Raw genomic sequence first — 17,985 nt, forward strand, 5'->3', positions numbered from 1 at the left:
GCATGTTCTCCCCGTGCACCGAACATTCCGCGGATTATTTCTATCCGAATTATGGCAAAATTTCGCAATACAGTAAGGTATTTTACTATGTCCGATCGTGGTGGTACTGCATGTGAAGATACTAAAAACCGGCGATGAGTTCTTTGTTTGCGCACATGACACATCACATCCGCGCACATAGGTCGTGTGACTCGCCAAAATGGCTGCGACCAGGAACATTCAAAATTGCCAATAAAAATATTCTCAAAACAACCTTAAATGATATCGGATTAAGCTCAAATGTTCTAGGTACAGTACATAAATAAATGGTTCCTGCTTCTCTAGGCCCAAACTCATCTAAGATGGACTAATGCAAAGTTGAAATGTGTTCTGTCATCTGAGGAGCCCACATTTCTAATTGTTTTTGGAAATTGTAGATGTCGTGTCCTCTAGGCCAAAGAGGAAAAATCCATCTGGACTCTTTTGGACGCAAAGTTCAAAACCAAGCATCTGTGATTGTATGGGGTTGTGTTACTCCCGATGACATGGGTAACTTCAACATTTGTTAAGGCAGCATTGTTCCTGGAATGTACATAAGGTTTTTGAGAAACATATGCTGCCATCCAAGCAATGTTTTTTTTTCATGGACGCAGCTCCAAATTTCATCAAGAGAATGCCTAACCTCATTCTGCACCTGTAACAAGAGTGAGGCTTTGTAGTTAAAGAGTGTGGGTACTGGACTGGTCTGCCTGCAGTACAGATCTTTCTCCCATTGAAAATGTGTGGCACATTATGTAGTGTAAATTATGACAACGAACACCACAGTCTGTTAACAGCTGAACCTGTACATCAAGAAAGAATGGGAAAATATTCCACCTACAAAGGTTCAACGATTTGTGTCCTCAGTTCCCAAACGTTGATTGAAAGTTCTTAAAAGAAAATGTGATGTAGCACAGTCGTAAACATGACCCTGTCCCAGCTTTTATGGAATGTGTTGGAGCCATAAAATTCCAAGTTTATGATTATTTGCCAAAAATAAAGTTGATGAATTTGAACATTAAATATCTTGTCTTTGTAGTGTTAAATATAGGTTGAACAAGTTGCTACTTTTTTGGGCACCGTGAACTCCACGGCCTGTTTTCTGATGTGGTAATTTTGCTTTTTTGCTAGCAGCTATGAGTTTTAAAAGCACAGCGAAAACTTGTTTGAAAAAAACGGTTCAAATATAGCCGTCTCCAACAATGCACCTGGGGTTTGGGCATGCACAGACTCTTCACGTGTATCAAAGAAGGAGACTTTATTTTGAGTGAAGAAGTATGTGTGTCAACTGGCCGTCGAAGAAAAATCGACTGCTATTGGCCGTGGAAGAAGAAAAAGCTACTGCAATAGTTTGTAGAAGAAGACAGCGCCCTTAAGGGAGGATGCTGCATGACACTCACAAAAGCAAAATATATATAATATATATAACATATTCATCCATCCATCCAACCATTTTCTTAGCCGCTTATCCTCACAAGGGTCCCGGGAGTGCTGGAGCCTATCCCAGCTGTCGACAGGCAGGAGGCAGGGTACACCCTGAACTGGTTGCCAGCCAGTCGCGGGGCACATGGAGACAGACAAGTCACACTCACAATCACACATTGGAGCAATTAAAAGTGTCCAATTAATGTTGCATATTTTGGGGATGTGGGAGGAAACCAGAGTGGCCGGAGAAAACCCACGCAGGCATGGGGAAAACATGCAAATTCCACACAGGGAGGGCTGTGATTGAACCTGGGTCCTCAGAACTGTAAGGTCAACGCTTTTCAGCTGCACCACCGTCTCGCCCTCAAAATATATAAGTAATTTAAAAATATTTCACATAAAGAAGCCGCATGTAAAGCTCTTCTGGTGGATTTTAAACGTGTGGGTCAAAGTGCGTGAAAGAATCTACTATCACTAAGGAATTAAACTTCTTGACTGCTACATGAGGAAACAGCACAACATCAGCGTAAACTCAAGATGAAAATGACATTGGGAGCGACTGAGAGAGTGAAAAGATATGTGAGACTTTCTGAGGCGGTTCAACCCCGATATTTTACTGTTTTCAGTGAACAGGAAGAGGATGGATAAAAACAATGACTTTTCACTTATGTTTGAGCCATTTTACTGCTGTGTTAGTCAGTATTTGCAAACAACAACAACTTTCTATGTAAATAAAGATTTACAAAGTCTTTCTGTGTGATCTAATGTATCAGTGTGTACGGTATACAGTATATCTGCGGCAGATGGCCTAGCGGTTATGGGGGGAAAAAAAAACCTACACAGACCAGGCAAGGCCTATTAACTGGTGCGCTCTGTCGTCCGGATAATACGGTATTCTATTTATATTTATTGAACACAACATCCCAACTTCATTGGAATTTGGTTTTGTTGATAAAATGTACATTTTTTAGGGATCCTTTGTTTTATTTTTTGGGGGGAAATTTCTAAAATCAATTCTCATATTAGCATTATTAACCAATTGTTGCAACGGCTAAATAGAAGCAAACTGTAGTCGTCAAAATTTGCCCCAGCAAAGAGAAAGCACTATAGCATTAGTTTAAATAGTGATTGTTATTACTCTTTTTAGTTACGATTTTAGTCCCATTATTTCATATTATAGTCTAGTCTTTCTACAGTGAAGAAAATAAGTATTTGATCACCTTGACATATTGAAAGTTCTCCCACTTAGAAATTATGGAGGGGTCTGAAATGTTCATCATAGGTACATGTCACTGTGAGAGAGATAATCTAAAGAGAAAAATCCAGAAATCACAATTCATGATAACAGATGTCCTCGTATGATTAAAAATAAAGATAAAAGACACCATGTGTACAGGGGATATGATTATTTATATTTCCTTTCTTTCTTCCCAGCACTTAGATGCCATGGAGAAACCACCAATAAAACACACACACACACACACACACACACACACACACACACACACACACACACACACACACACACACACACACATCTTTGAATTATTTGCCTTCCTGTTTTTGTCCACACTCCAGATGACTTGTAGTAATTTAGCAGATTCATTATGCGAAGATATTGAAAGGAACATATCCAATATTGCCTTGCCAGAAATTGAGTCAACTGGCTCATGGGTCATGAAAAAAATAGTAGTAAATGGCTCCATCACGTGTATTTCTCCTTTCATCAAAACAAAGCCATCTTTGCACGGAAGGGAGTGGGTGGATGGGTGGGAGTGCTCAGGTGACCAAAGCTCCCTTTTATCAATTGTTTTTGCGTGTGCTTATGTCTGAAACCCTGTCTGTGACCTTTCAACAACAAACACTTATGTAACTGCCCAAATACATGCATTGAAACGACGCTAATTGAGGAGTCAGACTGAACGAGTGCGTGAATGAGTGTTGGAAAGTGTGAGATCCGTAATGAAGTAGCTGCACTATAACAGGGCAGCAAATTAGGCAATTGCCACCCCATGATATATGTTGATAATGGATGTGCTTTTTAACAAATTAATTGGTAACAAATGTAAACACGAAGGGATTATGTGGAGTAAGTCGGTCATTATCGTGAAAAGTCAATCGACAACTCTGTGGTTCCACACCTTTCTGGATTCTATCACTCACTCTCCCTAAATCAGAATCAGAATCAGCTTTATTGGCCAAGTATGTAAAAACACAAGGAATTTTTCTCTGGCAGTTGGACATTCAAAACAAAGAACAAGAGATCTCTGTTTATAGGAACTATTCCTTATAAGAGTCATGCAAGACGTAAAATCTTCTTCATTTAGAATAGATAAGAGGTAAGTGTGTTCACGTTCCACATTCTGTAAAGCTTGTACAGAGTGCTTTTATCTGTTTGCGGTTCCTGTTATAGACCAGTGCAAAGTCCATTGTCCAAAGGGAGCAGACAAACAACCAACCAAACAAACAAATGACACACAAACACAAATACACACTGGCTGGGCCAGGGGTGGGCTAACTGTGGCCCACAGGCTACTTCCAGCCCATTGTCCATTCAATTCGACACGCCGAAGATTGCTACAAAATTGCCCGAATGTTACCAAAATCTTGACGACTTTGATTGGACCTCGTCTGAAATGCCTTATGGCTCCACCAGGTTGTGCTGTATTGCTCACTGGTTCTACCAGGTGGTAGGTCCAGTGATAGATCGAGGTGACTTTGACTGTTCTTTTCTTCAGTCTGAATATTTCAGCCACTGGGAGTGGACGAAAGATAAGAAATGTCAACAGTGAATGTTGAGCAGTGAACAACCCACTTTAGGAAAGAGAAACAATGCATTAACTAATCCAAGAGTAACCAGACTACACTTATATGAGTATGCAGCATTTTTCTGTATGGTGATGATTTGAACGTTTACTGTTCAGCCATTTGCAAGCATTTTGGAGATCATAAAACTTGCTAATATGTGAAGAGTGGAAAGAAAAGGATTGGGGAGGTGATGATTGAATCTATAATGGCGGTAAACAATTGCATAATTTTTTCTTGCTCTTCACATCAAAATATTGTTGGTGGGAGCAATGGTGTGTGTTTGTATACCCCCAAGATCAAACACCCACTTTCGCGTTTTCGTACACGTACACACACACACAGTTGCCTTCTTGAAGGATAATCGTCATCCATCTATCTGCTGTATCTGTCAGTTAAAAGTCTTTAGAGAAATGTACTATGAATAGTGTGCTTGTTTATGTTGATGTACTTACAGTGCTGTGCTGTCATGTCAATTCTGCACTAAGATGCTGAATGACACTAATATTTAAGTTATTGGTTCATGTTGCTATAACAGTAAGTTGTGTGGTGTAAATTTCCACGTAGTGAGTATACTTAATGCTTTTTTTTTTGCAGAGGATAAGTCAGACATGGGAAAACTACGGCCCGCACGATGTATAGGGTCCGTTAGGCTTTTCAATATGGGTCGCCGGACTTGTCCACTTAAAAAAGAAAAAAAAAATCCAAATCATTCATCAATAATTAATTTCATTTTGTCCCTTCAACGCCAGCGTTTCCCCAATAGAGAGCAAACTGAACATTGGTGGACCTTTGTTGGGGTGTAGTTTACTCTTTATTTCACACTCATTTTCCTGTTGGCCTTTGAGCACTTCTGTAAAAATTAGCGCACCATAGAAAAGAAAAGTGGACACTCAGTGACTCGTATTTAATAAAGCATGGACAATGAAAGATCAATGGCTGTGTGTCTCATATCCCAAGAAGCTGCCGTTAAAATAAAATAATTGTGTTGGGGGAATCCCCTGGTAACTGCAAATAATTTTATTTGATCATTAATTAAGAAATCTGAAGACGCTGAAGAGTACAATAAGGCAGAATCAAAGTTTCTTCAAAGATAAAAATATTCACACTGTTGAAGTAGATGTTGATGTGCAAATTTAAAATTACAATTAAATTTGTTCAATTTTGGCAGCTCCATCCTCAGCACCCTTCTACCAATATACTCACTCTGTCGCCTCTAAAATGCCCAAACCACCGAAGTCTGCTCTATCAAACCTTGTCTCCAAAACATCAAACTTTACCTGTCCCTCTAAGGAGCTCATTTCTAATCCTATCCAACCTGCTCACTCCGAGCGAGAACCTCAACATCTTCATTTCTGCCACCTCCAGTTCTGCTTCCTGTTGTTTCTTCAGTGCCACCGTCTCTAATCCGTACATCATGGCCGGCCTCACCACTGTTTTGTAAACTTTGCCCTTCATCCTAGCAGAGACTCTTCTGTGACATACCACACCAGACACCTTTCGCCAGCTATTCCAACCTGCTTGGACCCATTTCTTCACTTCTTTACCACACTCACCATTGCTCTGGATTGTTGACCCTAAATATTTGAAGTCCTCCACCCTCGCTATCTCTTTTCCCTGTAGCCTCACTCTTCCCCCTCCGCCTCTTTCATTCATGCACACATATTCTGTTTTACTTCAGCTAATCTTCATTCCTCTCCTTTTCAGTGCATGTCTCCATCTTTCTAATTGTTCCTCTGCATGCTCCCTGCTTTCACTGCATATCACAATATCATCTGCGAACATCATGGTTCAAGGGGATTCCAGTCTAACCTCATCTGTCAGCCTATCCATTACCACTGCAAACAGGAAGGGGCTCAGAGCTGATCCCTGATGCAGTCCCACCTCCACCTTAAATTCTTCTGTCACACCTAAAGCACACCTCACCATTGTTCTGCTGCGATCATACATGTCCTGTACTATTTTAAAATACTTCTCTGCCACACCAGACCTACGCATGCAATACCACAGTTCCTCTCTTGGTACTGTGTCATAGGCTTTCTCTAGATCCACAAAGACACAATGTAGCTCCTTCTGACCTTCTCTGTACTTTTCCACTAGCAACCTCAAGGCAAATAATGCATCTGTGGTACTCTTTCTAGGCATGAAACCATACTGTTGCTCGCAGATACTTACTTCTGTCCTGAGTCTAGCCTCCACTACTCTTTCCCATAAGTTCATTGTGTGACTCAATTTTATTCCTCTATAATTCCCACAGCTCTGAACATCGCCTTTGTTCTTAAAAATGGGAACTAGAACACTTTTCCTCCATTCTTCAGGCATCTTTTCGCCCGCTAGTATACTGTTGAATAAGTTGGTCAAAAACTCCACACCCATCTCTCCAAATTGCTTCCATACATCCACCTGTATGTCATCAGGACCAACTGCCTTTCCATTTTTCATCCTTTGTAGTGCCTTTCTGACTTCCCCCTGACTAAGCATTGCCACTTCCTGGTCCTTCACACTTGCCTCTTAAACTCTTGCTTCTCTCTCATTTTCTTCATTCATCAACTTCTCAAAGTATTCTTTCCATCTATTTAGTACACTGCTGGAACCAGTCAACACATTTCCATCTCTATCCTTAATCAGCCTTAAGTGCTGCACATCGTTCCCATCTCTGTCCCTCTGTCTGGCCAACCTGTAGAGATCCTTTTCTCCTTCTTTCGTGTCCAACCTGGTGTACATGTCTTCATATGACTCTTGTTTAGCCTTTGCCACATCTACCTTTGCCCGTCGCATCTCGATGTACTCCTTTCGCCTCTCCTCAGTCCTCTCAGTGTCCCACCTCCTCTTCACTAATCTCTTTCCTTGTATGACCTCCTGTATTTTGGGGTTCCACCACAAAGTCTCCTTCTCCCCTTTCCTACCAAAAGACACACCAAGTAAACTCCAGCCTGTCTCTCTTAGTACCTTGGCTGTCGTCGTCCAGTATTCCGGGAGCTTCTGCTGTCCATCGAGAGCCTGTCTCACCTCTTTCCAAAAGGCCGCACAACATTCTTCCTTTCTCAGCTTCCACCACATGGTTCTCTGCTCTAGCTTTGTCTTCTTAATCTTCCTGCCCACCACCAGGGTCATCCTACACACCACCATCCTATGCAGTCGAGCTACACTCTCCCCTACCACTACTTTACAGTCAGTAATGTCCTTCAGATTACATTGTCTGTACAAAATATAATCCACCTGCGTGCTTCTACCTCCGCTCTTGTAGGTCACTATATGTTCCTCCCTCTTCTGGAAATAAGTGTTCACTACAGCCATCTCCATCCTTTTTGCAAAGTCCACCACCATCTGTCCCTCAAAGTTCCTTTCCTGGATGCCGTACTTACCCATCACTTCTTCATCGACCCTGTTTCCTTTCCCAATATGTCCATTACAATCTGCACCAATCACAACTCTCTCGCTGTCTGGGATGCTCAGAACTACTTCATCTAGTTCCTTCCAGAATTTCTCTTTCAACTCTAGGTCAGATCCTACCTGTGGGGCATAGCCACTAACCACATAACACCCTCAATTTCAAATTTTAGTCTCATCACTCGATCTGATACTCTTTTCACCTCCAAGACGTTCTTAGCCAGGTCTTCCTTTACAATTACCCCTACTTCATTTCTCTTCCCATCTACTCCATGGTAGAATAATTTAAACCCTGCTCCTAAACTTCTAGCCTTACTACCTTTCCACCTGCTCTCTTGGATGCACAGTATATCAACCTTGCTCCTAATCATCATGTCAACCAACTCCTGAGCTTTTCCTGTAATAGTCCCAACATTCAAAGTCCCTACACTGGAAGTCCCTGACAACGGATCCAGTTTCATCCTCTTCTTTGTCTTTGACCCACAGTAGCTGAATTTCCACTGACGCCCTGCAGGTTAGCAGTCCCGGGGGCGGGCATTGTTAACCCGGGCCATGACCGATCCGGTATGGCATTCTTTAGATGAACGCTCATATTTGTTTAACACAGTTTTTACGCCGGATGCCCTTCCTCTGCATTTATCCAGCCTTGGGACCGGCCTACAGGTTGCACTGGTTTGTGCCCCCATAGGGCTGCATTTAATTAACATATATATATATATATATATATATATATATATATAAAACATATAATTAACATTAATATCTGTCAACTAATTCGATAATTGTAGGCGCATTTCCTAATTAATACAAGATGTACTTGTGGATAAGCTCTGGTTGGTGATGTGATGTGTGCTTCACTGTTGCGGTGGGACCTCAACCAGGGCCACGACCCGCAGCAGGACCTCAATGAGAATATACAAAAGACCAGTGCAAAAAATAAAAAATAAAAAAAAAATACATGTAATGTTTTTTTTTTTTTTTTTTAATCAAATGCTGTGCCATTTTTACACCAGATGTAATGGGACGCACACCTTCCAAAAAGTTAAATTTTTGACTCTTTAGTCCACAAAATGGTTTCAAAAGTTTTAAGAATCATCAAGATTCAGGTTCAATCCCGGCCCCGCCTGTGTGGAATTTACATGTTCTCCCTGTGCTTCGTGCGTTATTTCTGGGCGCTCTGCTTTACTCCCACATCCAAAAAACATGCAACATTAATTGGACACTCTAAATTGCCCATTAGTGTGATTGTGAGTGTGACTGTTATCTGTCACCATGTGCCCTGCAATTGGCTGGCATCAGCTCAGAGTGTCGCCTCGAGACCCTTGACAGCTGGGATAGGCACCGGCACTGCCGCGACACTTATGGGGAAAAGCGGCCAAGAAATGGATTTGAAACCTTTGTGTGCAATATATATGGAAAAAAAAAAGGAAATCAGGAGGGGGCAAATACTTTTTCATAGCAATTTAAGATCAATTTACATGAACTGTAATGACTCCTATAGGTTTTCTGAAATGTCATTAGTAGACATACTGAAAGCCTATATAAGTACATTTTATTTGAATAAAAACACTTGCACCTTGAAAGAACAACTGTGTGTCAAACAATTTACATTACAAGGCGATCTTATGCATGCATTATTGATGCTCCAAATATGAGGCTTTGTCTCTTACAGCTTCTGACATGATAATTGCAATTTCCCAACACACCAAATGACAGTAGGGTGAAAAGAACTCCTCGGGAGGAATGAGGGAATGTATACAGGCGCAGGAAAAAAGATAAATGAAAGAGGACCAGAGAAGAAGAGATGGTAAAATAAATTTCACACACACACACACCACACACACACACATATCATGTATAAATAGTGAAGACTATTTTACTTTTATTGCACTTTCATTATCTCCTTAAATATGACCCTATACATTTAATCAACAGATAAAGGTTTGTCCATTTGCTAATAAGACAAGGATGTGTTGTGGAGCAAGGTGGCTGTCCTTGATCTTTGTACGCAGAAAACTAGCTGGTCCCATCCTCCTCTCCCAGGCATTGCCATGGAGACGAACGACACCAGATATGGAGCGGAAAGTTACCCTCCCGACCCAGGACCAGACTGCGGGGGGCAGCCACTTTTACCATGAACCCATACATATAAAAACCTTGTGTTACCGGGCAGCTCTTGTCTTCTTTTTTGGGCTATCCGCCCAGAAGACACGTCTCGTGTGCGGCAGATACCTAGATAAAACCCGGATGTCTGTATTACACATTCCTTTGTGATAAATCCATTTGTTGTTAACTTTTTCTAATTATTGATATACATTTCTTCATTCGTGAACACACGTAGGGTCCAAACTCGCAAATCCCTACAATTTGATGACCTCGACCGTAAGTCGAGGGAGGTAGACGAGCGTTGGCCGTCAACAGATGAGATAAAGAGAGACATATGAGAAACACAGGAGTGTTATACGGACAAGTCGAGGGTGGTCGTCTGTACTTCTGACTTCTCCAGGTCGCGACAAAAACCAAAAGGTAAGCAGAAGCCTGTTTACTGTCGAATTCTGCAGATTGAACTGTTTAAATTTGAGAAGTCATTGGTATCAGATTGTTCATGCCTCATATGAGTTATTGAGAATAAGAGATAAAGAGAATAAGAGAAGCTGTATATCCCGTCGTAGCTGACGTATATTGTAGACGTACAATTGCACTGTGAAGTTTACCTGTTACACCTACGGGGGATGGGATCCCTTAAAAACAGAGGGTTTGCCGTCGGTTTGAGCCTGGGACGTCGCAAGGTGGCATACGAAAAAAACGAACAGTATAGGCCAATTTGTTGCGCGATAAGAATTCGGTTGGGTTTAGTCGAAGAAAAGTGATCGCTAAATTAAATAAATAATCATGGATGGTGAATTTGATCATGAATGTGCTGAATATAATCTGACTAAACATTGAAATTGAGCGCCAAATGATGCCTAATGTTGACAAAAAGAAACAAGATAAAGAACGGAAGTATGCATTAAGATAATGGCAAAAGCACTATTTGGGTAAAATTCGTGATTGGGAGAAACTGACGAAGTTATAGGAAATTGACAGAGACTATGTAAATATAATATAAATATAAATGTAAAAGACTATGAAAGATGTAAGAGACAGATTAGATAAGGGCTCATGGAATTTAAAGAGGTGAACAGAGAAAGGCGCACTGCACATTTAATGACGGTGACGGCGATGCCAACGTTGAAGAAAAATGGTAATGGTAAGTCGAACGAAGATAAAGTAAGTGGAAAAAAAGGTGTATTTGATATGTGGACATGAGTGAAGGACTGCAAAAATGAGGAAGGAGGCACGTAGAACACCCACACGCGGCCTGAATCACACACACACACACACACACACCACACACACACACACACACACACACACACACACACACACACACACACACACACACAGAGAGGAAGCGAGAGGCGCTGAAGGAGGGGGTTAGTAAAAACTGTCTTGTTGATTTGATGTGAAGCGTCCTCTCACATCGGAAATAACACGATGACTATTATAATATTATTATTATTATATATTATATGATAGCAGCATGGTGGCGGAGCTGGTCAATCCCGGACCTACTTGTGTGGAGTTTGCATGTTCTCCCCGTGCCTGCGTGGGTTTCCTCCGGGCACTCCGGTTTCATCCAACATCGCAAAACATGCAACATTAGTTGGACACCCAAGGTTGCCCCGAGGTGGGATCGTGAGAGCGACTGTTGTCTGTCTCTATGTGCCCTGCGATTGGCTGGCAACCAGTTCAGGGTGTACCCCGCCTCCTGCCCGTTGACAGCTGGGATTGGCTCCAGCACTTCCCGGAACCCTTGTGAGGATAAGCGGTAAAGAAAATGGATGGATATTATATCATATTATTATATTATATAACAAGAAAACAAAATGCTACAAGGTTGAAAACTCTTTTTCTCAGGGCTTTTTGGAATATATCCACTTTTTGATCATATTACTTTGCACTGTATGTGGTTTTAATTGTTTTTTTTTTAATTTTGTTTTCCATTTTTATTGTTTTTATCCCATTTTAAATGTTTTATCTTTTTGTTTTCAAATGCCTTTAATCATGTAAAGCACAGTGAGTTACTTTGTGTATGAAATGCCCGATACAAATAAATTTGCTTTGCTTTGCTTTACAATGATGCCTATGATAGAGGCTACAGCAGGTGCAATATACAAGCAGTTTGATCTTAAAGATGTTGATTGTCTTGCTCGCTTGTCTCGTCTGTCTTCTGGTGGTAATGCATGGCTTTCTAGTTTTGTGGAAACTTTACAGGGGTATACAATCTGCATGGGAGACTGGAGACAAGCAGCATCTAGACCATGCACGAGTATTGAACAAGGAGAAATCGAGACAACTGCAGGTATGCTTAATGTACCCAAAGGAACCGTATTGAGAGCACACTTTGAGCGTCTGGCCGCAGCTATCAGAGAGAGGTTCCCCACTCCTGTTACAGTCGCACCCACTTCTTTCCCCTCTGTTAGATGACCCATTTGAGCACTTGACTAACTGAATTAAACTCTGGACTGAATCGACTGGACGTCACACTGGACGTCACTCTGGACAGTCTGGTTAGGAGGAGGCTATGTTCAGGACTACGATGCTGGGAGGTCTCCCTGAACCAGTATAGACCACTCTTAAACCTGACCCTGACCTCCTGTCTGGAGATGAGCCTAGATTTAGGCGACACGAATTGCATCACCTCAAAATTTATTCAAGCCAACAACAGGGTGAGGATAATAAAACTGGTAAACTTCAAAAAACAACTTCTTAAATTACAAGTAGCACAGGCAAGACACAAATGTCCAAAACCACACCAGACGTAATTTTTTGGCAGGCACAACCACCTAGACAGGCAGGTGGGTTCTGGGGTCATAGCCGGAGTGGATCCGCAGGAAAGAGTGAAGGGGCCGGTGGAGAGTGCAACAACATCAACGTGATCAAGGATGTTTTGGTTGTGGTTCTCTGGATCACTGGATTAAAGACTGTTTTACAGCTCCTCCACCTCAAGGTCCAATGCGAGGGCATGGTGGCTGGTCCAACAACCGAGGGGGCCAAGGTAGAGCCAGGTACGATAGGTTTGGTGGCCCACCTTGGGAGCAGGATGGACAGCAGCAGGTTGGACAGTACCACTCGGGATGCCCGGGAAGCCAGGGGTCCGGCAATGCAGGTGCCATGATCCCCATCTCTGTTGCGGGGCGAAAAGTGAACACTCTCGTTGACGCAGGGGCAACACACTCCTCACTCAACATCCCGCTCCAGGACACTTTTTTGTCACAACACACTGTGCAATTGATGGGCTTTGTAGGGACTCAACAATGCAATGGACTCAACCCCGACCGACAATCTTGGCTGGAAAGACCTTCCACCATTCGTTTGTAATGCCGGCAGCTGACACTGTCTGCCACTCTGGATAATGGCTTATGACACCTGAGAGTGAACCAACTCCAACTGTGGACATTTATTGGGCCCGACTTGAACCAGAAACACAGCTCAAACCTGATCTCATAAGTCAATTTCTGTTGTGGAAGCCCTGGTTAAACACTCTTAGGGCTTACCTGCCTTCACTAGATCCATACCATTGCACACTATATTACGACCGAACCACAACTTATTATCCATGGAAAACTTTGCATACATCCAAGGTGATGCTTGGGACATTACATCCACACATATATACGCAACAGGAGAGGGTGTAGCGGTATCCTGCTCTCCTACACCAGATCAAATGACATGGTTGAAAATGCAGGAAGAGTCAGTATCCCAAATTTCACTCGCTCTGTCTCCAGGACACGAGGCCCGGCAGCTGGGACCAATGGTGAAACGACAGACTCAAATGACTGACTGGGAGGACACACCACTCCCTAACGTACAGATCTCCAAATCTGCGGATGCATACTGCATCACTGTTCCTGACACACCTCCGACAACTAATATCACCATATTAGAACTTGAGACCCGAACTAGAGAACACAGACGTTACTACTCTGACCATGACAACGCCGAGTCAATGTTAAACAAACTGCCTAAATTTGCTTGGTCCTCTGGACCCTTTGATTTTGGACATTGTACTAAGACACCAGACATTAAAATCACAGTTTTTCCAGGATCTCATGTTTACAGACCTCAATATCCTTGCCCGGAGCTGTTAACCAGGCGATGGAGGACATGCTCACTGGCCTGTGCAATTCTGGAGTCCTGGAAACATCCACCTCCACGTGGTGTACACCACACAGGCCAGTTTTAAAATCAGATGGAAACACTTATCGTATGGCGCATGATTTGAGACCCGTTAATGATGTAACGACCACACCATTGTTACCTGTACCAGAACTCCACAGAATATTGTCTACCATCACATCTGATTTCAAATACTTCACAGCGATTGATTTGGCAAATGCATTCTTCTGTGTCCCACTCGCACTCGAGTGTAGACACTTGTTTGCATTCAGATATCATGGACAGAATTTGCAATACACCAGGTTGCCACAAGGCTTAAAAAATTCACCTGGAATTTTTAATCAATGTTTGAAATCATTGCTGCAGGATCTAGAACTCCCGGACGCGTGTAAACTCCTGATGTATGTTGATGACCTCCTGTTGGCAGCCCCAACAGCAGAGCTGTGTTTGTCTCTAACTAAACTTGTTTTGCTTTGTTTGCATGAGCTGAGATTCAAAGCTTCCAGAAAGAAGCTTCAGTGTTGTCGCAAATCGGTGACCTACTTGGGCAGTGGTGTGCTCTGAAGGATCCACTATGTCCTTGGAGCATCGTTCTTCTATTCTACAGATTTTCTTCGTCCACGTGCTGATCTCTCTGTCAAACTTCCGACTAACGGCAGGGTCCTGTTCAATGATGGTTGCTGTTACCGTAAGCAGAATGGCTCTTTGGCTGCGGCGGCTGCCATAGTGGAGCAGTAGCCCTCAGGTGAATTTTTAATTGTTTCCTCATCCATACTAACATATGCTCCCTCACCCCAGGCAGCAGAGGTGCTCACACTCTGTCTCGCACTGGAACTGGCGGTCGGACAGTCTGTCACTGTCTATTCTGACTCAGCTTATGCTGTCTCAGCTGCTGTGTTGGACCTATCGGCATGGAAATGGAATGACTTTAAAACAGCCAAAGGTACCCCTATTGCACATTTGACACTGATCCAATGATTAGACAAAGCCTTGGCCAAACCTTCAGCGGTGGCTATCGTCAAGATCCCTGACCACTCCAAATCCAATTCAACCACAGCCCTCGGCAATAATGCTGCCGACTTGGCTGCCAAGCAGGCTGCTAGGTCCCACAGATGCTCGTCCAATTATCTGACAAATCCTCTCCTGGCCTGCCCGAACCTCCGTCTCATAGTGAATTGGCTAAAATACAGCACAACGCCTCTCCTGAACAAAATAGATTTTGACCAAAACTCACTCTATGGCTCATATTGGCCATGCTAACCAAACTTGGCATGTGGTGGCATGCTAAAATATCTGACTTGTGTCACGCCCACTGTCGTGACAGTAACATTTGCCAGCTACACAATGTTCACGCCACACTTGGACCGTTGCCTGGTTCTTTTGACCCACCCACCTGGCCCGGTGCTGAACTGGTCATCGATTTGACAGACATGGTTACTCCCGTTCAAGGTAAACGCTACCTTCTTGTCTTTGTTGAAAGGAACTAAGTGGTTTCTTTATTCTATGCTTCGCCCTGCTACAGACTCTTAAATTGCACTTTTATTTTATTGTTTGCTGTTGTTTTATTAACCATGATTCCTACAGATGCAATCCAATTGCTTTTTGGACCAAGAGAGGGAGAGCAGGAAATCTATGGCATTCTTATTTTGGTGTTATTGTTCTTCTTGGTATTTTGATCTGGGAAATCGTTAAAAAATACCCCATACCTACACCCACATCAGTGCCAGCTGTTAGCACAACCCACCCGGAAAATATTTATCACAGAGAAGAGTTATATTATAAACAAAGCCCTATCTGTTGATGAGTGGTTTAGCGTTTTGACAGGTGTTAGAGCAGTAAACAATAATTGGTCACTAATGGCAGACCAAGCGGCTAATAAAACCCCGAGTAACTGTGTTGTATGTATGGGACCTAAACCTTTGTTACGTGTTGTTTCCTCTTCTGTGAACTCGACTTGTGTTCTAGATCTTGTGAAAAATTATGTGCCGACTAAAATGAATGCAAAATTTGGGATACTGACACCCGGTAACACTGGCTCAAAAGAACAAACCTGTGTTTAATCGCGTACACCAAAACTTCACCTGTATTTTCCTTAAAGGTAATGGTGCCCCAATTGGCAATATTTCTAATGATCAGTGTGCGGAGATCCAGGAAGCACCTTTCTTTCAACCAGTCAGCCGTGCTGATGTGTGGTGGTTGTCCGGAGGGAACCGTCTCTTCGACCCCCTCCCGCGGAACAGTACAGGCAGATATGTATTAGTAACTTTACTTTTGCCTATTTCCGTTGTTCCTGTCACCCTAGATGATCTGGCGGTTGCTCCTGAACACTTTGAGGAAGCTCTTGGCCTATTACACCGTTAGCGTAGGTCCAAATCTACCTGGCTCGGTTCTGACGACCCCACCTACATTGACGCTATTGGCGTCCCCGGTGGTGTCGTTGACGGTTTTGAAAATATATCTGTAATTTCCACACTTTTCCCCGTTACTCCTAACGAAAATGTCGACCGTATCAATTACATACATTATCATGTGCAACGTTTGGGCAATTTCACCCTTGAAGGACTAGAAGCTGTACATGAGCAACTTAAGGCTACATCTATTTTGGCTTTCCAAAATAGAATTGCATTCGATGCACCGTTGGCTGAGAAAGGAGGTGTTGGCCGAATAACACCCAACCTGGCGGACACCTCACTAAGATCGTAGAATCTTAGAACCCTTGCTAAGAAAATGAAGGAACATTCTGGTGTTGACACATCTATGTGGGATAACTGAATGAATGTGTTTGGTAAATGGAAGGGTGTCAGTTCGTCAATCTTCATCTCTCTGGCTGTCTTCACCTCTATTCTCACCGTCTGTGGACGCTGTTGAATTCCTTGTATTCGTTCGCTTTTAACCCGTCTGATTGAAAAGGCGACTGGTGCCCCTCCTGTTGGCTGCGGTAATTATGTCCTCATTAGACCCCCACCCCGACACACTCCTCAAGATGATTTTACTGTTGCTATCACTCCCCCTGAAATTGATACTAAACTTCCACCGCTTCCTGATTGTCATGATCTTGACATGCCCTGTGATTGCATTCCCCTTGCCCTTCTGTTCTACTGATACTTTTGGCATAATAAAAATGTTTTGCTGTATTTGAGTTGTCTAGTACTGTCCTGCAGGTTTAAAGCTTACGAGTGTTCTGAATCATGAGACAATGCACTTGTTAAAAGGTATGTTCGGACGATTAGAGAGGGTTTTATGTTTTCCATATTCCTCGAAGGGTTACTTTTGTTATTTTCGTGTTTATGTTTGTGATCTATTTCATAGATCAAGAGAGGGAATGAAGACTATTTTACTTTTATTGCACTTTTATTATTTGCTTAAATATGATCTTATACGTTTAATTAACAAAGTGTTGTCCATTTGCTAATCAGACAAGGATGTGTTGTGGAGCGAGGTGGCTGTCCTTGATCTTTGTACGCAGAAAACCGGCATGCGCCATCCTCCACAGTGGCTTATTGGTTAGGACATCTGCCTCACAGTTCTGACGACAGGAATATTAATCCCGGCCCTGCTGACATGGCCTTTGCATGTTCTGCCCGTGCCTGTGAGGGTATTTTCCAGATGCTCCGGTTTCCTCCCACATCTTAAAAACAAGCATGGTAGCTTTGATGACTCTAAATTGCCCATAAGTGTGAATCTGGGTGCGAATAGTTGTTTGTTTGTATGTGTTGGCTGGCGACCTCCTTGGGGTGTATCTTGCCACTTGCTCAAAGACAGCTGGGATAGACTCCAGCATGGCTGCGACCCTAGTGAGGACAAGTGGTATGCTAAAGGAACGGATGGATGGATGCATAGGCCTTTCAAACTATTTTTTGAAGATGTATTTTCCCCAAACATAGCATGATAAATGATAATGTTGTTTATTGATACCTCTAAAAGTTTATATATATATATATATATATATATATATATATATATATATTTTGCTTTTAATGTGCCTCCATTCAATTGTTTTCCATTACTCTGTGATATGAGTCCCTCTGGGGTCTGAAAGAAACAACTGCAAGACTATCCTGGTTTACATCAAGCCTTTTATTCCCATTATCATTGGTTTAAAATCCCAAACTGAATGAAAATGCT

The 17,985-nt window shown here is 42.6% G+C and overlaps 1 protein-coding gene across 9 annotated transcripts in view; it reads right to left on the bottom strand.

Moving 5' to 3' along the window:
* The window catches only part of sh3pxd2aa (SH3 and PX domains 2Aa), a 169,641-nt gene that overhangs the window by 78,788 nt on the left and 72,868 nt on the right, over window positions 1-17,985 (bottom strand). For 2 of the 9 annotated variants that reach the window (XM_061829131.1, XM_061829129.1), the window contains exon 1: window positions 11,254-11,380. The exons of the other annotated variants lie outside the window; for them this stretch is intronic. In XM_061829131.1, coding sequence (XP_061685115.1) covers window positions 11,254-11,324 — 71 coding nt within the window. In that variant the 5' untranslated portion in view covers window positions 11,325-11,380. Of the gene's footprint in view, window positions 1-11,253; window positions 11,381-17,985 lie in introns of those variants that run through there. 9 annotated transcript variants of the gene reach the window in all.

This window comes from Syngnathoides biaculeatus, chromosome 9, assembly GCF_019802595.1.
Source record: "Syngnathoides biaculeatus isolate LvHL_M chromosome 9, ASM1980259v1, whole genome shotgun sequence".
In the NCBI taxonomy this organism is placed as follows: domain Eukaryota; kingdom Metazoa; phylum Chordata; class Actinopteri; order Syngnathiformes; family Syngnathidae; genus Syngnathoides; species Syngnathoides biaculeatus.